This window comes from Apodemus sylvaticus, chromosome 6 (assembly GCF_947179515.1).
Source record: "Apodemus sylvaticus chromosome 6, mApoSyl1.1, whole genome shotgun sequence".
NCBI classification, from domain to species: domain Eukaryota; kingdom Metazoa; phylum Chordata; class Mammalia; order Rodentia; family Muridae; genus Apodemus; species Apodemus sylvaticus.
The window spans coordinates 19,305,083-19,328,648 of record NC_067477.1 but is presented as its reverse complement, the minus strand read 5'-3'; the positions used below and the strand labels follow the sequence as shown (position 1 = coordinate 19,328,648).

At 51.2% G+C, this 23,566-nt stretch overlaps 1 protein-coding gene across 4 annotated transcripts in view; it reads right to left on the bottom strand.

The window, feature by feature from the left end:
- The window catches only part of Asb2 (ankyrin repeat and SOCS box containing 2), a 34,676-nt gene extending 16,990 nt beyond the window's left edge, over window positions 1-17,686 (bottom strand). Inside the window, exons 1-3 of one of the 4 annotated variants that reach the window (XM_052185177.1) lie at window positions 17,404-17,686; window positions 9,196-9,472; window positions 1,976-2,080 (exon numbers count right to left, since the gene is read on the bottom strand). In XM_052185177.1, coding sequence (XP_052041137.1) covers window positions 1,976-2,080; window positions 9,196-9,401 — 311 coding nt within the window. In that variant the 5' untranslated portion in view covers window positions 9,402-9,472; window positions 17,404-17,686. Of the gene's footprint in view, window positions 1-533; window positions 648-1,975; window positions 2,081-4,959; window positions 5,200-9,195; window positions 9,473-10,704; window positions 11,145-17,403 lie in introns of those variants that run through there. The other 3 variants (XM_052185178.1, XM_052185179.1, XM_052185181.1) reach the window with 3 other exon arrangements.
- Between the last annotated feature and the right edge of the window lie 5,880 nt (window positions 17,687-23,566).

Genomic DNA, 23,566 nt, shown 5'->3' with positions numbered 1-23,566 from the left:
TCCCTCCTTCCTGCGCATTCAGTTTGTTCTGGGCCTAATGCTTGTGCTCTCCAGCTCGCTGGAGGCAAGAGCATTAGGGTGGGAACCCAGCTGCCCTGAGACTTTCAGTGGCTGAAGCTCAGGTCACACCCAAACTGTTTCTACCAGGGAAGACTCAGGCACAGAGGGCTAACGCAGGCTAACAACTGCGGAGGAATCTGCAGTCACTGGGGGGCCTTCCCCAAAGATGGCCCTCTGATTTGTACCCTACACAGCTACCTGCGGGGCTGAATGGTTGCTAGGGCTCCCAAAGGCGAGGCCCTGCCAAGGACCCTCCCTTCTCTGTTTCCCCAGCCTTCCTGCCTCTCTCTCTATCGCCCCATCGAATCCATTATCCCTACGCCCAGCTGCTGCAAAAAGACAAGACGTGAAGGATTAATAAATTAGAATCCTTCACAGTTTAAAACTTCTAAATGTCAAAAGATTTCAAGGCCACAGTGGCAGGGCATCTTTGGTTCATCCAAGGCAATTTTTTTTTTTATCCATTTACTTACTCATCTGTTTGCTCTCTGTAATCTGCTTCTCTTTGTCCCCTGCTACCAAGTCAGTAGGGACCAGGACTGCCTAGGATCTCGGGATGGGGGGCTAGGATGGGTTTAGGGGGAATCTCTAGGACCAGCCCCCAAATGCTCCCAGCTGCTTCCTCCAGCGTGTGACACTTCCTCCTGCGTCTCAGCCTCTGGGTTATTAATAGCAGATACGGGGTGAAGCCAGAGACCCAACAAGGACAAAAGACTGACCAGCTAGATCCTGAAAGTCCATCAACACCATCATAGACACCTGCTTGAGATCCTCTCAGGAGCAACAGGACCAACTCCCATCAGTCTCAGGGAGGGCCCCATGGGGTATGTGGTCACTGCTGAAAAGGAGGGGAATGGGCTGACTGGTCTCGTGGCCTCAGTGAGGGGAGGTTCCCACCATGTAATACTTGCTGTCAGGACCCCCAGCTGGGGTTCATAGATCCTGGGACCCTCAGTGTCACACACTAACAGCTTCCCCATGAGCTCAGTTAAAGTCCCCATCCCGAAGAGTGAAAGACTGCCAGGCATGTTAAACCAAGCTGCAAGCTGCACAGAATCTGGGAAGACAACTTTGTCTTCCCCAACCCTGCCCTGCAAAAAAAAAAAAAAAAAAAAAAAAAAAAAAGGAGACTGGGAGGCAGGGCCTCCTATGGCAGACATTCAAGATTCGAGGGTAGGTAGTTGTACTGAGATTAGAACTAGAATTTTCTTTTTTGTCAACCCCAAAGCCCCAAGGACAGTGTGAAGCTCATAGGGCTTGGGGAGGCTGAGAATGAGAACCAGCCAGCTGTATCCTCCTCTCTGTCACACAGAAATGGGGTACCAGCAAAGGGCCCCATTTTTTCTTTTAACTGCTTTTAGGGCCACTCTAAGCCAGAACAAGTGGGAAGGTACAGATAGATACTCCATTAGCTCCATACCCCAGGCACAACTCTCTCCTTTGGCCTCGGTTAATTGATTAGTTCTAGTGCTTTGGCACCTAGCCCTTAAATGAAGTGTTGTGGGTGGAGATTTAGATGTGCACAGATGAACCCCTGGAGGTGGCATGGGGAGACACAAGACAGGGATGAATAGGGGTGAAAGCCAACTCCTCAGCTTCCCCCTACACACACACACACACACACACACACCAGTCCTTTGAACCTCCCCCTCTTGCTGGAGCCCCAGATTCAGAGTTCCCCCTGGAACTCCTCCAGCAACAACGTCACAATCTCTGAGAATATCTGAGGAGCCAGTCCCATGCACAGCCAGAGTGCCACTCTTAGCGGGCATCAGGCTGCAGCCCCCCATGCCTAGCTCAGTAGAATCTAGACACGGCAGGAAGGGGATCTGGGGCTGCAAACCTGCCCTTCTCCCTGCTGCCTCAGCTGGAGGTGTGAGCTGGGTGGTCTTGGGGCCAGGTGGGGGTCACTTACGCCATCTGGGAGGTCTTGAATAGGCTGCTGCTGTACTTCTGCATGACCCCTTGGAACAGGCCCAGGGGTGCGCGGGCCGGTGGGCTCTCGGGAGACAAGGAGGACCTGGAAGGTGCAGAGCCAGAGTGAAACAGAGCAAAGTACTCTGCATAAGAGAAGCGGGTCATGCTGGAGCCGGTTAGGATGGAGGGCGCGAGCCGGGAGAAAGAATCTAAGTGACAGACAGACACAGGGCTCTGAACCAAAGCAGATGGCTGGGTCCTCTCTGTGTGCTGGACACAGCTGCTGTGTCTCTGGATTATTTTTGGCCCTTGGAGGAAGCCCTTGGAGATTTAAATGACCATATAAGACAACAATGAGGTTAACCTCACCCCCGCCCCCAACCCCCCCTCCCCAGCCAACCACAAGGGCGCAGATATGAAGCAAGGTGACATTCTTCACCAGGGAGGATGTAAGAAGTGGCCGGTTGGTGGCAGGCGTCAGGATGAAAGGCCATGCGGGGGCCTCAGTGGGGCTGGAGAAGAGATTCCAGGATGAGCAAAGAAACAGGAGAGCCAGTCTGAGAAGCCAAGACATGTGGACCTTCCGTCTCACCTTGCTGGATTCACAAAAGAGGACCGTGTACCCCACAGTCCTCTTGGGATCCAGTAGTCTAGAAGGTACAGTGAAAGGGTATGTAAGGAAGGTCAGGCAGGGATTTAAACCCAGACGCTGCCACTTGTGTGACCTGCAGACAAGCTCACTTTCCGTGTGTTTTGTTTTTCCTACCTGTGTAGTAGGAAGAGAGCAGCCCTGTCTCAAGAGCCAGTGTGGAATGCTTAGCTGTCTTGTAGAGCACAATGTCCCTCAAAGGTTCATGTGTTGAAGGCTTGCCCCCAGTTCAGTAGCATTCTATGGTGTGCCTTGGGGGAAGTGGCGGGGATCAAGAGGGCTCTGTTCTCAGCCTTGGATTCCGATCCATTGACTAGTTAAGAATCGGATGGTGTGACAGGTAGCTTTAATTGTCAACTTGGCACAGTCTGGAATCAGTTGGGAAGAGAATCTCAATTAGACTGGCTAAATTGGGTTGGCCTCTGGGCATGTCTGTGGGTATTGTCTTAAGTCATACTGATATGTGAAGACCAGATCTACTGTGGGTGGCACCAGTTCCTAGGCAAGGGGTCCTGAACTGTGTGTGAGTAGCAGAATCAATCTGAGTACGGGCAAGCATGCAGAGTCATTCATTTTCCTCTACTCTACAGTGCCAGACATTGTGATGTGACCGGATGTTTGGGGCTCCTGCTGCTGTGACTTTCCCCCAGTGATGGACTAGAACCTGGGATTGTAAGCTGGAGTAAACCCTTTTCCTACCAAGTTGCATTTTTTTTATGCAGTATTTTTATCATAGCAACGGAAATGGCAAGAGGATGGATGACATTGTAGAGAGGTGGTGGAAATAGAGGACATGAGACCCAGTCGTTGAAAGGAATGGGTTCTCTGCCCCTTTCCCTCTCTTTCATTGCTTCCTGGCTACTATGAGCAAGCAGCCTCCTATGGCACAAATTTCCACAGCCATGATGTTCTGCAGTACCCTGGGCTTATAACAATGGGCTACTGGCTGAAGCCTCTGGGACCGTAGGCCTGATTAAATCCTTTCTCCTTTAAGCCGTGTCCCTCAGGCTTTAGTGGAAGAAGAAAGCCAGTTACCACAGAGAGAGGACTTGACTTGAGCCAGGGTTTCATTTTGCTTTCATGATCCCACTCTACTAGAAGGCCTGATGGAGCTGGGGCAGCCAGTCCCCTGCTCTTGGCTGGAGATGCAGGGACAATAGACTTCACCCTTACCATCTCCTAGCAGGGCAGCCTGAATACCAAGCACCCTCTCCTTGCTGCCCAGACAGGGAGGCAGGTCACTGCCTGTGGAGTCTAGGATTTCATTCTGAGGCTGGCACCCCATGGGTACAGGTGCTGGAAAGAGGACCTTGGCAAGGATCCAGACCTTATAATGCAGGACAGGGTAGAGCCTCAGACTCTGTGGATCCCTCAGCAAAGCCAGGCTGTGGTGCAGAGTAGAGACCCTCCAGAGAGAAGCGAAGAGGAGGTGTGGTTAAAAACAGGCTGAGGCCCGGCCATTCTTGTCCTCCATGTCTGTTTTTCCCCTCTCCCAACTCATTACGTCCTTCTATACATATCTCCAAGCTGTGCAAGGCACTGATGCACGCAGTCAGTACTTTCCCGTCTGCTCTTATTAAGGTGGGCACGAGTATGGCTGCCTTTCACGGATGAGCAAGCCAGAGCGGTCCCTGTTCAGGATCCCACGGGGCAGGTGAACAGGCCCAAGATCAGAAAGCGCCTACGACTCCCCCATCCCCCAGGGCCTGGCTTCTTCTTGCCTTCTAACCCTCCCTTCCGCTCCATGCTCCCCACACTGGTTTGGTGCCTTTAGATATGTACAACTTTGTGCCTCAGTTTCTTTACTTGCAAAGTAGAACCAGGACCAAACAAGGTGTGTGTGTGTGTGTGTGTGTGTGTGTGCATACACACGCGCGCATCACTATGTGGCTGAAGAAACTCAGTGTGACACAGACCCAAGAGCCATCACCCAAGATAAGGGTGTACACAGCCTGTCTCCATGGCCTGTCTGCCCATGCCCAATGCTGCCCCTCTCTCCTCTTGTCTCTAGAAAAGCAGCTTTGGCCAGGGTATCTCTGCAATCAGCACGTTTGGACTCTCCATGAAGCCCTGGGATTCCCAGTCCATGTGGCTTCTAGTCTTTAGCTACCATTCAAATGTTTCAGCAAGATGATGCACACAGGTAAGAACAAAACCAAACCAAACCAACCAACAAACAAAAACCCTGCCACCTTCACCTAAAATGAGGACCATTCCATGTGAAGTGTTGACAGCAAGCATTGTAGCTAAGATTGATGTAATGCAAGGTCATGGTTGGGTCACCAGTATGCAAGACAAATTTCTCAGAGCCCTTCCAATCACCCTCCTTCTACCTTCCAAGGCAGCAGCGGTGTGGCATTCCCATTCTGGCAGACATGATGGGTTCTGCAATGTGGCCGCTCTGGTTCTGGTGTCAAGGACTGGAACTGCAAACCTCTGGGTCAAGTACTATGGATCCTTAGTTGCTCAGAGGCCATGGGTGCGTGACAAGGCCACACACCCACAGAACCACAGGGAGGGGTTGAGATCACGGCAGGAGAACTGGTTCTAGGAGCACTGAACTTGGGTTGCATGACCTTGGTCTGGGGGTCAGCAGTGTGGCTGCTCACAGTACCCGAGCTCTGAGTCTCAGGCTGGATGGGAAGTCAAGGGACTTTTGTGCTTTCAAAGCAAAGTAGAAGGCCCCCACTTCCCCTCTGCTGGCTGCGGCAGGGGAATTCCCAGCAGAGCTAACCGCTGGGCTGAGTCATCTGAGAGGAGCATGCTTCCGTGGGATGTGGCTATAGGTTACGACCTAAAAGGGGTCCAGGTAAGGCTTGTCTGCTCCTCCGTGAAACACAGCAAGCTCCACTATGGGGCCTGCCCTGCTGGGTTCCCAGGCACCCTTCAGCCTTTGCCTTTTCTAGGCTTCAAACTTAGGGGGGTGTGGTCAGGCACCAGGATGGACCCAGGACAGCCGGTGGGTTTGACTAGAGCCATCTGCAGCCATGCACCCCATCCCAAGCAAGTCCAGGTTTATGGTTCCCTCCTTGGTCTTCTGAGAAGAACAAGCATCAGTAAAATGCAGGCATTTGAAGGCTTTGAAGATCAGCTCGAGTTGCCTCGCCATAGTAACCCCAGGCTCTCTTGTTTGGGGGTATATGGACCCAAGTTCCCCACTGGAGAGGAAGCAAGGTCTGCCTCTTGGAAACTCTAGAGGCCCAGGCTTGGCAAGAGACTTTCATGACTGTTTCGCTTTGTCCCTTAACCTGACCATGAGGAGATGACCCTAAAAAGAGACTTTATGATTTATGGAGGGGTCCCTCCTATGGTTTCCTTTTCTAGGACCCTGCACTCCATCTTAAAGACAATGACAAAGTACATTCCCAAAGTGTGTCCTTGGCTTTGAAGCGTCTATTGGCCTAAAAATACCCATTAGGTACCTACAGTAACAAAGGCACAAATGAACAATATCCCCTAGTCCCCAAGACATCCTGTCACTGGGAAACTCATAGGAGACTCTCCTAGCCTGACACAGAAGCTACTCTGAGAAACTGAGGTAGTCATGGGGTTGAGGCCCCAGGGATCCCTCTCCTAGGGAATAGGGGCAGTGGATGCAGGATGCAGGGTGTAGGGAAGGCTCCATCCTTCTTCATGGGGTTTGTGCTAGAAGACTACATTGGAGGGAGGAGGTCTGAGGGTATGCAGCAGAGTTCCTGCCAAGCAAGGGCTTGGGTACCATTGAAGGAGGAGGAGGAGGGGGAGGAGGAGGAGGAGGAGGAGGAGGAGGAGGAGGAGGAGGAGGAGGAGGAGAAGAAGAAGAAGAAGAAGAAGAAGAAGAAGAAGAAGAAGAAGAAGAAGAAGAAGAAGAAGAAGAAGAAGAAGGAGAAGAAGAAGAAGAAACCTTGAGATGAGCAAGTTTCATTACCATTTTGGGAAGGGACAGTAAGGTTAGGTCAGGACTCTCTGAGATGGGGTGTCTAACCTAAAAAGTGGTTATTGCATACGCAGTAAACGACACGAAAGCATTGAACCTCCAAAGCCAGCTCCCTTCTCATGGCCTCTTCTATCCTTCTATCCACCCGTGTGCTTTTTTATACCTTTGCCATATGGTCAGGTCTAGGCTTCAGAAGGAAGACATTTGAGACCCCAAATGAATTTCACAGGTCCCTGGCAGAAGCAGGCAAATAAGTCTTCCAGGTAGCATCCAGGGCCATCCATGCAGGAGGCACCAGGACAGAGAAGAAGTGGTTAGGGCAGGACTCACTGAGAAAGAGAGGGCTAACCTGAGACCCAAAGGATGACAAGAAGCCCCCTGGAGCCCATAGGATATCCTGGAGCCTGTTTGGTGATATTGGTAACACCCAAAGATGGAGATGCACAGGCTCTTAGGTCCTGTACACTTTCTAGCTTCTGGTTCTGGTCATGGGTCTCGGGGACTCTAGACCTCTGCAGGGGGAGGGTGATGTAATAAGGCTAAAGCCCCATTTAAGGTGGAGAGAGAAAGAGGAAGCCTTTCTGCAGAATCAGCAGAACCTACAGACTGCCTGGCCCCAGGAGGGGCTCCTGAGCTGCGGAGGAGGCTGCAGGCCCTTGGCGATGTGCGACTCCTGTAACAGTCCTGTCTGTCTGTCTCTGTCTGCTCCTCTCCTGAGAAAGAGGAACCTGTGTTTGACTTCAGCCCAATCAGCCAAAACAGGAACCAGATGAGCTAGGTCCCTGCACAGGGTTTCTGAGGCCCCAGTGGGATGTGGTCAGGACTAGCTTAGAAACCTGAAGGCTGTGTTCTCCTCCCCACTGCCCAAGGAGTCTGCCTGACATTGCTGTGGAAAGGGCCTCTCAGAACAGGGCACCCAGTCCGCTGGATACAAGTTAACTAACATTAGCAGGGAACAGTGTGACTTGGTGTAAACATTAAACATTGATAGTTGTTAACCCAGGGACAGGACTGAGATGGTTCATTTCCCACTTAAGAGTCGTGTCTGCTGATGCTTACCTTAGCAAAAGCTACACATTTAAGTTGTTAGACAAGGAAGCAGAACTTCAGTGGGAGTGGGAGACTTTCCCAAGGTCAAGGCCACATAGGGGTCACTGAATGCTGGGAACACTGAGATTTACGGCCCATGGCCCACAGTCACAGAGATCCCGCCTGTTACAGCAATTTACTTGCCCCCCTCACATCCCCCCTCCAACACACACAACCTTGGCTGGGGGGTGAGATGGAGGGGGTGAGGACGGCAAAAGCACCTTCACAATTTATATATTTCTTTCCCAAAGGCACCTGAAGTGCAAAAGCCAAGTACCTTTCTGGCTGCCCTTGCAAAGACGGTGTCCCTAGATCAGTTCTGCCCCATCTGGTAGATGTTGGCCCCATGTAGCTGATAAACACTTGGAATGTGGCTTCCATGGATGTGAAATAAAAATTAAAAATCTTGACAAGAGGTAAATAAACATTATTTACCCTGTGCATGTGTGTGTGTGTGTGTGTGTTTGTGTGTGTGTGCACAGCCTGTGGAGGTCTAAAAACACTCACAGAAGCCGGCCCTCTCCTTTTTATTATAGATTTAGAAATAAAAAAATATATATAGTTTATGTGATATATATATATATATAGATATAGATATAGATATATATATATATATATAGAGAGAGAGTCATTCATGCTTGTACATGCCTGATTTCTCAGTAATGGGGAGACCAAGGCAGGGAGATTCAAAGTTTAAGGATAGCCTGGGCTGCACAATTAAGCTTCAGATCAGCTTGAGCTGTGTAGTTTGGCCTTGCCACAACTTTTATAAGATGATGTAAAACTTCACTTGTTTCTCCTACTACTTAAGTGGCACTGTGGACTATGTTGGTGGCTTTTCACGTGGCCTCAGGTCATAATATTAGAAAGCCCAGCAGCTGGGACGATGAGGTGGGGGAGGGGCAGGGGGAAGGGGAGGGAGGAGGAGCGTGGAGACCAGGCAGGAGGAGGATGCCAGGCAGATTGCCTTGCAGGTATGTTTCCTGTGGGCATGCTGCCCCACTGAGCAACAGTCCCCTGCATCCGAGCATCAGTCAGTCAGGCAAGGCTAAGCCTGGGCTTTGGAGCTAATCAGTTCCAAGTTCCTAGCCTTATGCTAGGGGGTCCTCAACATAGAGACCTTAGGGGTCCTCAAGAGAGTTGTTTAAAATGAAAGCACAGGGAATCCGCCCTGAGAGAGCAGAAGTTCCACACTTGTGGAGTCAGCCAACTTCAGATCAAAAATATTTGGAAAACCCATAGAGAGCTATACAGATGGTTGTAACGTTGCTAGCCATGTGCCATTTGTATTTGTAATAAAAAATGACCTAGTGATGAGTTAAAAATACTTAGTGGCATTACATAAGTTATAAGCAAATACAATATTTTATGTGAAAGACTTGGGCCACAGGCGTCCTGGGTCCCATCCCACTGTGATGCCAAACAGTGACGTTAGATGACAAATGTGGACCACTAAGGGGTCAGAGACCAGGATATTTTGGTTCAGGATGAAGAAACTGGTGCATCTGAAGTTTGAGGGGAGCCCAAGGGCCCGTTTACCCTCCGTTGGCTTCCCCTCACTCACCTGGTCCCTGGGTGGAAATGGCGTGGCTGGTGGTTGGTCTGAGAGGACACAGAGGTCTCAGCGGGGGCTGGGCCCCGAGTCTTGTCCGCCAGGCTCTGCTCGATGGCCATCTGAACCAGCTCCTCCTCACTCAGGCTGCTATAAAGGCTGTATTCCTCATGTCCAATGGCACGTTGTCTGCCCCGAGTGGAGATCTCAGTCGCCATCTTAGCCACCTCTCCTCCAGCTTCCAGAAGAGTGACTCAGCAGTAGCCAGCACACGGCAGGTGACAAATACCTGTGAGGAAACCGATCCCCGAGTCACGGAGTGTTTCACAAGGCAGCCATGTTTTCCCACAGGGCAGCTGCACATTTTTAAACATGTATGTGTGTGCCTGCACATTAGTATGTACACCTGACTGTGGATGCACATGGAGGCCAGATGCCAGCAGATCTCCTGCAGGTGGACTTACAGGTGGTTGTGTGCCACTTGATAAGAGTGTTGGGAACCAAACTGGGTCCTCTGCATGAGTAGCAAGTGTTCTTAACCACTGAACCATCTCTCCAGCTCACTCTTTTTTTAATTCATTCATTTGTCCATAGGATCTGTCTAAGCATCCACCCATCCTCATAGCCATCTATCTACTCAACTATTCAACAACCCCTCCTATTCAAACCATCATCCATTTATTCATCCTCTCATGCATCTGTCTAACCATCCAAGGCTATGCCTGCCCATCCTCCCACCCATTCTCCCACCCATCCTCCCACCCATCCTCCCTCCCATCCTCCCACCCATCCTCCCACCCATCCTCCCATCCACCCTCCCATCCATCCTCCCATTCACTCTCCCACCCATTCTACCACCCATCCTCCCTCCCATCCTCCTACCCATCCTCCCTCCCATCCTCCCACCCATCCTCCCATTCACTCTCCCACCCATCCTCCCACCCTTCATCACACCCATCCTCCCATCCACCTCCCACCCATCCTCCCATTCACTCTCCTACCCATCCTCCCATCCATCCTTCCACCCATCCTCCCATTCACTCTCCCACCCATCTCCCATTCACTCTCCCACTCATCTTCCCACCCATCCTCCCACCCATCCTCCCATCCATCCTCCCATTCACTCTCCCACCCATCTCCCATTCACTCTCCCACCCATCTCCCATTCACTCTCCCACTCATCTTCCCACCCATCCTCCCACCCTTCCTCCCACCCATCCTCCCATCCATCCTCCCACCCATCCTACCATTCACTCCCCCCTCCACCCGCATCCGACTATCATGCCCATCCATCCGTCCTCCTCCCCATTGTCCAGTAAGTGCACTCAGCCACCACCCCCTCAGCTCTTTCATCCGGCATCATTCGCCAGCCTATCTGACCTTCCATCCATCCATCTACTCACCGCTCCTCCCATCTGCCCATCATCCATCCTTCTGTCTGTCCACTTCCTCAGTCACATATCCCCCATGCTCCTACCCATTTCCCTTTAACCTTATCGATGCAGAGATCTACCCACTCACCATTTCCATTCCAGGAAGCCTATCTATCTCTACAGGTATGGCGGCATACATTATCAGAGAGATTATTTCTTGTGCAACTACTCTGGGTCAGGCACCCTTCTGGGGACACAAAGATCTCAACATCCTGACTCTTGCCTGTGTTGGGCACATTCCTCCCATCCAGTCACAGCTGAGTCCCAACACTGGCACATAAGACTGCTCTTCACTGTGGGAGGGCTGAGAAGGCCGCGGATGAGTCACACTTGGGCTCGGGCTGGGGGTCTCACGTTCTAGTTAAAACCAGCCATTACAGCAATTTCATTACAGGGACTCTCTTCGAAAAGATACAAATGCCTCGGAGAGAGCGGAGCAGGCGGAGCGAAGCTCTGTCAGCAAATGAAATCAAATCAGCCTGTCTGGTGATCTTTACTGGCTTGCAGCAAGCCGACCACAGGTCAATGGTTCTCAGCCCCGGCTGCGCACTCAAGTCACAAGAGGCCTTTGAACAACATCCCCCAAGTGCCGGCATTTGGCTCTGGAAAATATCCATGTCCTTTCCCCCAGAGACAGTCATCTTTCTTCTTCCCCTCAGATAGTGAGCCTACGTCCTTGTGACTTGCTCTCCCAAGGGGAAGCTAGTGGGGACGATACACCAGGCACATGAGAGATCTCTTCTAGCATGCCCAGGGGAACTAAGAATTTCCCACGAGACCTGCTTCCTTGCAGGAAGAAACCCAACAAGCTCCCGAGGGTAGGCAAGCTCCACCCATCAGGGAAATGCCTGTCTAGTCGATGAGACACGCCCCCTCAGCCAGTGGGAGGTCAACCCCTAACCCCACCCCGAACTCCCCACGTGTTCCCATTTCCAGAGTCTCCCACCTGCGGGTGTGGACCTTCGCTACCAGTGCTTGGTCTAAGGATCGCTTTGCTTGTGTGGCGTTCTTGTGACTCTGGCTAGCTAGTACCCAGGAGGCAGGCCCAGCACATACATCTCCAAGAGGACATCCAAATGACCTACCGCCAACACACCAAGAGGCAGTCACGTGATTAAGGTTGAGGGGTTCAAATTCAAAGCTAAAGCAAGACAACCTCCCCCCGCCCCACATGGCTCAAAGGAAAATAGGACGTGTAAGCGTCAGGGAGTGCGTGAGATCACCACGGAAAGTATGGGGTCACTGAGAGCTGTGATGAGGATTGAAACAGCACAGAAAGATGGGTGAGCTTTGGCTCCTACTAGTCCTGGGGCCTCCTGTGTGCGATTGTGGGGAGCGTTGGGGGTCACAGTGGGTGAAGACCATGCTCTGGAATGAAGAAACACAGCAGAGTGGGCGTGGCTGGAAAGCAGCTACCCTCTTGCACCCAGCGCCCCTGGCCAAGGACCTGGGTCAGGTGTGAAGGTGTTGTGTTCATAGAGGAGCACAGATTCTCGAGGGACCCTCAAGACTGCTTGCCGACTGGATTGCTTGCAATGGACTTAGCAGCCTACAGAATTCATCAAATAGTTTCACATTCCTGTCAAAACCCCAGGACCTAACCAAAGGTCAGGCACACAATAAGTACAGGAGAATAAACAGGAGAATCATAATAATGTTTAATTCCATGGAAGACTGGCTGGTTTCTGGACTGGGGACCCCGTGCTACCTGCTCTAGCCTTGCCCTGCCATCTGCTGGACGTATCGGGGACTGCAGCCTGGGAAGTAGATGCTATTAGCCTTGGTTCATAGTTGTGCTCCCAGGATGCCTGATATTATAGCATATGTTGAGACATCATCTGACACACAACGAGGGCCTGGAAAAATCTGAATATGACTTGAAGCTCCCTGAAGGGAGCCTCCACCTGCTCCTGTTCATTCAGGATCAGAGGGGAGTTTTCAGAGGGGCCGTATGACGGCCTTACCTTCTTCCTGGTTTTCCTCCATTTAAAACGAAGACAGGACAAAGAGGGAGAGATCCCGAGCCAGCCTTCTCTTTCTGTGACAAGGATGGTTGTCAGCACCTAAGCTGGCTCTATGTCCACTGAGAACTGTGTCATGGCAAGATCTGGTCCAGCCTGCTGCAGATCTCCACCCTCCCGTTGTTCTAGACCTCGGAGGGGGCGGGAGGAAGCACCCGCCTGGCCCTCCTCACAGTCCCAACTTCACTCTGTACAAGGTGACCATCTGTGCAGGAAGTGGGGTCCCTCAGGGGTTCTTGAGTTAGATAATGATGCAGGGCACAGGGCGGGCACAGTATGTGTTTTCAGTTTGGGGGTCATGTATGCAGCAGAGCACGCATGTAGAGGGCGGGCTGCTGTACTGGGCTCCTGAGCAAGGCCATGACTGTGCCAGGCGTCACCTCAGAGCTGCACTGCCAACCAAAGAGAAGACCCCTTGCCACCAGTGTGCACACTCACGTTTGCCGCCGTTTGGTCCGCATCAGGAGTGTACGTTAGAGGTGTTGTGTTTTTGCATGACAGTGGGTAAACTGAGTCACATCCAGGGAGGAGGTGACAAGAGTGGGGCTAGAAGGCAGCACAAGACTTCTCACAAGACTCTGGGCTCATGTAGCTTTTCTTTTTGTTTCTTGCATTTGTATGCAAGAAAGAGAGAGAGAGGCATGTGTGTGTGTGTGTGTATGTGTGGTGTACCTGTGTATGTGGGTTCACACGTGTGGGGTACAGGTGAAGTGAACATGTATGTGTGCATGTATGTAGACCTGAGGGTGGCATCGGGTGTCTCAGTTTAATTTATTCAAACAGGGTCCCTCACTGAACTCAGAGCTGGCTAGCTTGCCCGTGGGTCCCTGGCTCTGCCTTGTATATGTGCAGACGGCAGGCAGCTCCCATACCTGCTGGGATTTACGTGGGTTCTGGGGATCCCACGGCCAGTGCTCATGGTTGTGTAGCAGATACATTACTCACTGGGCTATTTCCCCAGCACACTCCCTTCTCCCCATCACCCCTGCCCCACTGCCTTTTAAGGTTTCAGGGGAGGCTGGGATCAAAAATGAAGACTTAGCAGGGCAGTGGTGGTGCACACCTGTAATCCCAGCACTCAGGGAGTCAGAGGCAGGCGGATTTCTGAGTTCAAGGTCAGCCTGATCTACAGAGCGAGTTACAGGACAGCCAGGGCTATACAGAGAAACCCTGTCTCAAAAAAACCAAATGCAAAAAAAAAAAAAAAAAAAAAAAAAAAAAAAAAAAAAAACAAGAAAAGAAAAGAAAAAAGAAAATGAAGACTTTGTTCTTTTAAAAGATTGTCTCTAAGTATATATTATATGTGCATGCATAATAAATCCATGCTTACAAATGTATTTGTAGTTTGGTCATATAATAAATCATGTAATATATACCATGTTATATACATATATGTATACATGTACAGCCAGCTCAGAATCTGTGAGTTCTGCATCTTTGACTTCAACTAACTGAAGTTCAAAAATATTCAGGAAAAATGTTCAAGTCATCATGAACACGTGTAGACATTATTACTTGAACATGTATAGACATTATTCCTGTCATTATTCCCTGAACAATATAGTGTAACGACCTCCTTTGTAGGGAGCCTTGGATAATCCAGGGATGGTTTCAATGAGCACACAGGCAGGTGTGCAGCCAAGCATCTTAGACTTAGCTATCTCCGGGTTTCAGGAACCCATCCCAGCAATGCCAAACAACAGCTGTGTATGTTAACATTCACACATATGTAGTGCCCATTAATTTGCTGTGAAAGTTTCAGGGTCTCCCGAATGTCCCAAGACCCTTAACCTCAGGTGATCTTAAAAACAAGCTGCTTGGGCTAGCCTGGGACTGAGTTGGAAGTAGGGTTACTCAGTGGTTACCTCCCCCAGCCCTTTATTCTTTGCAGTGGTCTGGTCTGCCAACCACCGTCTGTCTCCAGGAGCAGCTCATGGGAGACGTAGAGATCTGCTCTCCTTGCCTGGCCCTCCTGCTCTGAGACTTGAACATTACAAGCGTGCTTGTGCTTTGGACTGTTGTCAGAGGCTTATCTGGAGCGAGTGGACAGTTGTTGGTGTCTCTCCAGGAAAAGCACGTGGACCAGGCCTCACAGCTTCTAAGCACAACAGACTCAGCTGCTAGTCTCAGAGCCCTGATACTGGTCTCAGCCCAGCTCGTGACTCTGGGTGTCAACGCTCTGGGCTTTCTCAGGCTTGCTCAGTGGTTGTGTCTGTGTGGGGGGGGGAGGGGTGATATGATCTGCTCAGGGTTAGAGAATACAGTCAACACCGCCACATAGGACTCTTCTTGGTTTGTATGGAGGAGAAACTGAGGCACAGAGAGGTCACAATGGGAGTTGATCCTGCCCAACGTTAACTTTGCCCACACTCCACCACCACATCAGAAAATTATTATACAGAAAGGAAAAACTGAGGCTCCCTCTGGACTGGACCACCCTTCCTTCTCTGTCCAAAGCTGGGACACCCCCCCCCCCCCGCTCTCTCTCTCATCATCTGGAATCCTAGGTCTGGAATACATTGGGAAAAGTCACCTCATAAAGACAGTAAGGAAGAAGGTAAGAGAGGGGTCGTGGGGGGAGGGGGAAGGAAAGCAGGAAGAAAAAGAAATACTTTTCTGGGTTTTGTGGCAAATACTGTGTTCTAAGAAGACAGTCCCTCACAGAGCTAACGGCCGCCTGAGGTGTTGCCTGTGAGCAGTGGCTAAGAGGACTCCAGAAAGCCTGCTTTCCTCTTCTCCCCCCAGCCCCTCTACTGTTGCCTCTCTGGGACCGGTCACCTTTGTCTCAGAGTGAGGGCCTCTTCCCTGCCTACCGGCCCTGCAGGGACTGGCAGTGTTCCAGGCACTGAATCCAGACACATCAGTATGGCTCCATCCACAGGGCTAGACACAGGATTCCAGGGCCCTGACCCAGTTTCTGCCTAGTCTCTAGAATGCCGAGCTCTGCCATCTGCCAGCAGCCTGAGGTGACAGTGATGTGTGGGCACGGCTGGACACTCCTCCCCCTTCAGGCAGCCAAGGACTCTGCAGCTCAGAAGACGGAGGACTCTGGACAGGCTGGGGACAGTCTGTGTCCCCTGCAGGGGGCTTCTTAGATCTAGCCTGTGGTACCTAATGATACCATGGGGGTATCAGAGAGAGGTCCTGCTGGGTTCACAGAGATACTGACCACTAGTGTCAGCCTGAAGGCAGCGGCTGTGAACGCGAGCCCTTGTGGTCCAGAAGCTTAGCTCTGATTTCTAACTTCAGCAACTCATTGCTGCCCGGCCTCAGACAAGACCCTTAACCCCTCACAACCTCAGTTTCCATATCTTGAAAAAGAAGTCAACATTTACCTCATCCTCATTGTAGTCTTGAGAGGGATCAGGGAAATAAGTTACCCGTATTTGAGTCTTTGATGGATACCGGCTAACATGAACTGAATTGCTCTTCATTATAAAACCATTTCAGACTCCCACACAGAGGAGAAAGACGATGATCCTCCACTGAAATCTCTGCCTCAGGACTACTAAAACATTGGTGGTCAGGACATACCAGGTGTGCCTCCTTGTGCCAGGAGGGACCAGAAATATGAGCCGGTTCCTTCTGGTAAGCACACATCCGTGTTTTGAACAAGAATGAGCTAACAGCCACTGGTGGCTAAGGTCGGGCTGTGGCTGGGGGCTGGTCTGGCAGCCTGCCCGAGCCCCTCTGAATTCCCTCAGACCTTGCCTCACATGGACTCCTTGCAGAAGGAGAGTTTCCCTGCTCTAAGCAGGGTTTGGTGACATCCCTGCTATCCCTTCATGTCACTGGCCTGTTCGTGTCAGTCCACCTCCCTGACCACGCAAGATATCACCAGAGATAAATCCCTACCTGTTTCCCCTCTGATCACCCACTTTGTAAGTATGTTTCATCTTGCCCTGGTCCTGGAGAGAACACTCCTTCCTCCAGCCTCCACGGACGGCTTCCTTTCTCCCTCCCACCTCAGGGAGTCTTCCCCTTAGCAGCCCCGTCTTTCCCAATTCAGATCTCCCTTTGTCCCAGCTGTCCCGCCACCCAGAGACCCCTTGTTCACCATGAGGACATCCCAGCTGTCCTTTCCAAGACCATTGCCTCCTTAATTAAATAGGGCACGTGTGCATGCACATGTATGTATATATGAGATAGTTTTTGTGTCTCTGCATCCCATAATTTTTCTTTACTCCCATCTAGGTAACATTTCTCATTCCACACCCTCTCCTAAGCCTCCAGAAATGGCGTACAAAGCCCATGGCACCCAGGTCGTCATCAGCCACGCAATCCATGCATAGCCCTCTTCGTATAAAAGACACTGAGTACTCTTGCAGGAAAACACCCATCATTGGCTCAGTCTGGAAGCATTTCCAAAAGTCACCTGTCTGACGCAGACAACACCGGAGACCCTAGGCATCCAACAATAACATCAGTGCTCACTCTTTTCACATTTCCATGTTTTGAAACACACCACAGACTGGCATGCTAAGTCAGAGTCCTCTGGAAGAATAACTACCATGCATGCAGGGTGCTGGTTCCCTGCTTCCTGCCAGACCCGAAGTCTCCAGTATGCAGAGCTGAGGAGAAGGAAGAGAGAGAGAGAGAGACAGAGACAGAGACAGAGACAGAGACAGACAGACAGAGAGACAGAGACAGAGAAAGACATGGGCACAGTTTGGCTACAGGTCTCAGTGGGTCCTGAAGCTGCAGGTCCCAGCCCGCCCAGCAATTCTTTTCCAAGTCTCCATGACCAAGTCAAAAGCAAGCATTACCTGCAAAACTCTGCGGCAGGGGCACAGGTCTGGGCAACAAAGAGTTTTCTGGGCTGTCTGAATTCAGAACATGCTCTCTGGGTTTGCCTCCTGTGCTGGCCCTGAGCTTCTGGCTGTTGTGCCAGGCAGCTCTGAAACACTCTCCTTTGAAGCAGGGAGTTTATTTCGGGCCCACCGCATGACCACGGATGTCAAGCCAAGCTATAAGACGTTATGACTCTCAGATTTCCCTTCTGAAGATCGCACTAAGGAAGCCGCGATCCCGCCCTCCACTCCTCCCGGGGCACGAGAGACAGGCTCCTGCTTCGGAGAGCATCCCAGGCTTCGGCCCTCACGTGATGTCATCATCTGTGATCCTTGACATGGAGCCCATATATGGGTATGTTTCTAGAACTACTCAGGCGGGAGCTAGAGAGGAGGGAAATGCAGAAAGACAAGACGGGGAGGGCGCACAAAGAGACGCAGAAGTGAGAAAGAGAATAAACAGCGAGGGAGAAAGAAGGGGAGCCCTAAAGGAGAGGCAGGAAGAGGGCGGTGCATAAAGACCCTTGCATAATACCCTTGAGAAAATCCAAGGGTCGGTGTCGGGCATGCAGCAGGTGGCCAAGGCTAACGTTTGGAGACGCCAGCTGTCCAGAATTAGATGCTCTGGGGTGGAGCCAAGGAACACAGGTCAGAGCATAAGGCAATGGACCAAGGAGCAGAGCATCCTGCAGTCCCAGAAAGGCTCAGTCACAGAAGCGAGCTACCACCCCTGGTCCGGGAAAGAGTATCTCCATTTCTGGACTAGGTGATCTAAGAGAGTCTGTCCCCTCTTCTCCTTTGGATGTCGGTGTTCTTAGCCATGTACTTGGGATTAGAAGGCAGGGGGAGGCAGCGGACCATTTGTGGTTGCATGTCGGGAGAAAGTCCTTGCATACCACAACCAGGGTCTCAGGTAAAAGAGACACTGAGGGAGAAGGAAGATGGCAGGGAGGCTGATGGTTGCAAACCCTGAGCAAGGCACTGTTTAGAAGTGGGCCCTCCTCCATCCCCAACAGGTGCCCCAGACAATGGCAGAGATAAATCATCCAGCCTGACCCTACACACTCCTGACCCTCAAAACAATGAGGTGGGCCAGGTGGTTCCACACACCTTTAATCCTAGCACTCTAGAGGCAGAGGCAGAAGCATGTGGATCTTTATAAATTCAAGGCTAGCCTGGTCTACATAGCAAGTTATAGGACTGCCAGGGCTACCAAGTGAGACTCTCTAAAGCAAACAAATCACAGAATGGAATGAGGTCATAGTTTCATGTCTCTGGGGCCTGGGGCTGCCAATATGCAGGACCAACCTCAAATATCTTCTTAAAAGTCAGCCTCAAGCTTGAGAGATTTTCCTTCCTTGGTTTTGATAGCTTCATAGGTACGCACAATTACGTTGAGCCATCAAGATGGCTCGGCAGGTAAAGGCACTGTCTCCAGAAGGTAAGCAAACAAAAACCAGGACTCAACTTCATTCTCTCTTCCCGTTGCTGCTAGGATGCGGTCCTCAATCCGATCACAGTTTGTGACAGACCAGCAGCTCCCTGTTCTTAGGGAGTGTTATGACTTCTCCATCTAGAAGGACCCTGGGATATTCTTTCCAGACCCCTTGTTTTCCAACTGAGGCCCAGAGAGGTGCTGTGATGTCTCTGAGTCCAACAGCAAAGAAAGGCTGCATAACAATCTGCATGCTGAAGACCGTGGCCATGGGCTCAGATGCCAGTGTGTGCAGTAGAGACTCCTGTGACATAGGGAGGGACCTGGGCTTTGGATACCTGACTCAATGCGGAAGATGCGGAGTATCTTGAGCTATTGTCTAGTAGGAAGAAGTACGTCTCAGCAGTGCTGCTGCATCTCCACAACCCAGGGCTCCATAGGTCAGCTGACTTAGACCCCAAATGTTGGTTCCAGTCACTCCATGTTCAGCATGTGGGATTTCCCACCTCCGAGTATTATCCATTTTTTGATGGATTAATGGTATTCAGTAGTCACTTTAACTGCAAGTCCCCGATGACTAATCTTACTGAGCATCTGATGACCTGGACTAGTGATTTCAGGCCATTCCATAGTCAACACCATCAAGGAAGGTCAAAGAGCAGCTGAGCAACCATCTTCCAGAGACCAGGAAAGGGTGGAACGGGGACAGACACAAAAACCATAGGAGAGTCAGCCTGTAGAAGATCAGAAGGAAGGAATTTTCTAGAAGCCCCAGGAGCCCTATGGAACTGTGGGATCACTCCTGCAGGACCCAAAGGAGTGGTGATGTTTGAAACCCATCACCCCCTTGTTTTGACAGAGACCCCTATTCCAGGAAGGATTGAGGGGGCAAGCAAGCGGGGAAGAGCCAGGCAGAAGCCATGAAAACTGGTCCGGGGCAGTGCCAAGGCTCAGGGTGACGTCGGCCGGAGAGTGGAACATCACAGCTAAATTAAGCACCCTGTAGCCCGATGTCCTGGCTGGGGCCCTCACTACCTCGATAGAAATTTATTTTGGTTTCATATAACCCGAGATGAAGAGAAACAAACAAGAGTCCAAGGCTGGCTCTAGGAGCGTTTAGAAAGGAGGTCAGGCAAAAGTAGATGAAGGTTCTGTCCTGGGAGGCAGAAGGGGGCACCGTGAGAGGGCTTGCAGGAGGGGGTGCTAAGGTCCTCAGAGGTCAAGGAAAACTCCAGGGAGGGAGCTCACCTTCCCCATTGACAGGCTGCCAAAGTAGCACTATGGGGTCCCTCGGCTGCCCAAGAGTGTACTAGATTATCCTTGCACAGACAGGACCACCCTGTGATAGAAGACGCCCACTGCACCCCCAGTTTCTAACATAGGCCCTAGAGGCAGATAACCCCAACCCATCCTTAGCTCTGTCTTCTGAGAATAAAGGCGAGATGATCCCCATGGAGGTTGTGGGGATTCAGCCAGATCTCAGAGCTCAAGCTGTCCCCAAGAGCTGAGCAGGCAATGGTCTGAGAACATTTCTTCCTCCCACACCCACCTGCAGAAGAGAAGTCCCCTCCTGCTGCTCAGGGATCCGAGGGCCAGGGCAGCCAGGGAGCCTGGGACTGAGTTCTTTCAGGGGCTGCTGGTCCTTTCAGTTGGCCAAGACACTTGGCCCCCTGTGAGGTTGAGCTCATGATGCCTGAACCACCCTGGGGAACTCAGGGACTAAATTAAACCCAGTACAGCCCACAGGCCTGAGTTAGCTGCTGGGAACAGGTTTCCCACAAATATAAATACGTTCGGAGCAGAGCTGGGAGCCTTCCATTGCTTGCCAGCTGGAGGGAGGGCCCCAGGCAGGATCAGAATGTGCAGACCCAGCTCCTTCCCCTGGGACTAGCTAGGCTGTGTGGGACCCTACTCATCCTGCTGCACACAGCAACTCCTCATGTTTCTGATTGGCTATATGCGAGCATCCTCTGGACCTCCTGCATAACTCAGAGGGAGAGGGCAGGAAGACGGAGATCTAGCCAGCCATCATGGAGCCTTGCTTGCAGGGAACCGAGGTCTGGGCGTGCAGCTGTCACCCACTTGGCCTTCTGCAGGGACAGTCAGCCATAGGGCAGCTGCTGTGGGTTTCAGCTTTCACCCTCAGTCTTGCTCCCCAGGGAGCCTGAGGGGCCAGAGATACAGCATCCACCCACCGTAGAGTGCCAGACAGACATGGCCTTCTGGGAAAGGCCCTGGGCTTGCTGGGCTGTGGATGCTGGGTCATCCTGGGCTTAGGACATAAGGAAGGGCCAGGGATTTTGACGTCCCAAAAGTGGGCTGTATCCTTTTCTTTGCACACACAAAGGGATGGGGCGAAATGCTTCCATTTTGAACCTCCTCTGGTACTTTGAGGGAGATGTTGACATCTTGAAGACACAGGAGAGGAATCCAGGGAGGTTCTCTGAGGACCTTCCAGACCCAACCACGGTGAGCCCCAGGGTTGTAGCCTCCATTTCACAAGGAACCACACCCTTGTTCAGAGGAAGGGAAACTGTAAATCAGAGGAATGCTCAATCCTGGTAGGAACCTCAGGCCCTCTGCAGAATGCTCCCTAATTCTTAGATCATCCAGCTGCAGCCTCCAGGACCTGAGTTGAGCAGATGGGCAGGGCCCTTACTACACAGCAAGGTCAAGAGATAGGTTAGACTTCCACATCTGGGAGACCGGAGGTGCCCTCCCTTCTGAGCTGGAAACACTTGGTGGTGTCCAGGTTGGGATGGATAATAGTAGGCCCTAGGCTCACAAACAGCCGCTTTTAAGTACAAGAAACCTGAGTGTCAATGTTCTTTTGCATTGTGTCCCACACAGTCAGTCCTAAGGTTGTTGGTGTCCCTGTGAAGCACGGTGTCTCAGAGCCACAGCCCCACAGTTATCTGCCAGATACAGTAGTTCTTGCTTGCTGTGTGACCTCAAACAACTCATTTGCCCTCTCTGAGCCTTGGTTTCCTGATCTACAAAAAAGGAAGAAAATGATAGCACCTACAGCTTATGGAAAGATTGCAAGGTTTAAATTTTGCATATATATTATAATGCTACAAGCATCCTATATGTATTTTCACATATATAGTTATATTTACATATATGGAATGTATGCATATTAAATACACATATTGTTTATTATGATGTATATAATTATATATGTGTATAATGTATATATGTACATGTTTTCCCCTCAGAATGAAGACTTATAAACCTAAAGGCTCTCAGTAGCGCATGTTTCCTCACAAAGATAGAAGGCATGGCCAGTGTTAGAGACTGAGGACACTTTTCTGTAAGAGGACACTTGACATTCCTGAGGCCATCTTGGTTGTCACAATGGGGGGGGGCACAGATACGCCTTCAGTGACCAAAGACAAGGATGCTCCCAAAGACCCTCATTGTGTCCCACCTCCTGCACAGTGCCCTTGGTGTGCTCTGGGAGGAACCCAAGGGGGAGAGGGGCCTCTGCTCAAGGCAGAGTTGGCTGCTTGCATTTCCCAAGTCCTGTGACTGTTATATAACTGGGTTGTCTGTGGAAAGGCTCGTAAACCAGCTCTGAAGGTCACAAGGGTGTGAGCGCAACATGGAAGGACCAACCAGCAAGCCAGCGTTGATCATCACAAAGGTGGGGGGTCCTCAGAACAGGAAGGGACTCAAGTAGGTCTCAGCCTTGCCCGGCTCAGACCCCATTAGACCCACACCCACCAGTGCTAAGCATGCCTGGCTGACGTGCCTCAAGCGCACGTCATTCTTTAGATGAAGATCGCCAGAGCTGTAGTCTCCAGGAGATGGGATGAGGGGATGGGCTTCAAAATAGAAAGCCTCGGACCAAGTTCCTTAGTTTTCCCCTAAAATTATTATTCTGCATCTCTCTCCTGGTCCGTGTTGGGGGAGGGGTGTGCATGGGTGGTCTCCTGCATGCCAACATGGGATGTACAAACTTACAGCAGCATAGCATGTGAGGCACCTGACATGCATCGGAAAGTACCTGGGCCTAGCCTGGTGCCAGGGTTAGCTTTTCAGGAAAGTTCTGTGTGACTCTCTTCAGACCTTCTCCTATCAGGAGTCCTGAGGGTTGAGAGGAAGTCCACATGCTGCTGTCCAGAGTGTAAACTATGCAGGCCATGGTGATGAATTACATGCGTGTAGGCAAATGCTACAGAGACGGAGGCAGGAGGATGATGAGTTTAAAGCCAGCCAGGGTTATATCTTTCAGGACTAAACATGTGACCGGGTAGAAGAGTGCTTGCCCGCCATACTCAATCCCCAGCACCTCAGAACAAAGCCAGAATCGTTCCTGAACTCAGGGCCTCAGAGAACAGCTCAGCGGCTGCCTGTCGCTGTGCCCATGCTCACAACACTCAACATTCAAGTGTAAACCAGTTGGCGTTCGGATCAGGGCTCTGTAACGATTTGGAAAATGGAAACTAGAAGTCCAGAGTAACTGTTTTTAGAATATCACTTTTGAACGCTGGGACCACAGATGATGCTCCTCCTTCCACAACGGCCAATCGCCGGGCATCTCAGTTGGCCTTGTATGTGCCGTGTGCTCTCTCCATCCAGATGTTCTTGCCTGCTTGTGCACGTGTGGCCTCATACACGACCCAGTTAAAGTTCAGGAACCAGTGGCTGGAAAGAGAACTTGTATTGCTTCCTCTGTCCCTGGGGCAGAGGTGACATGTG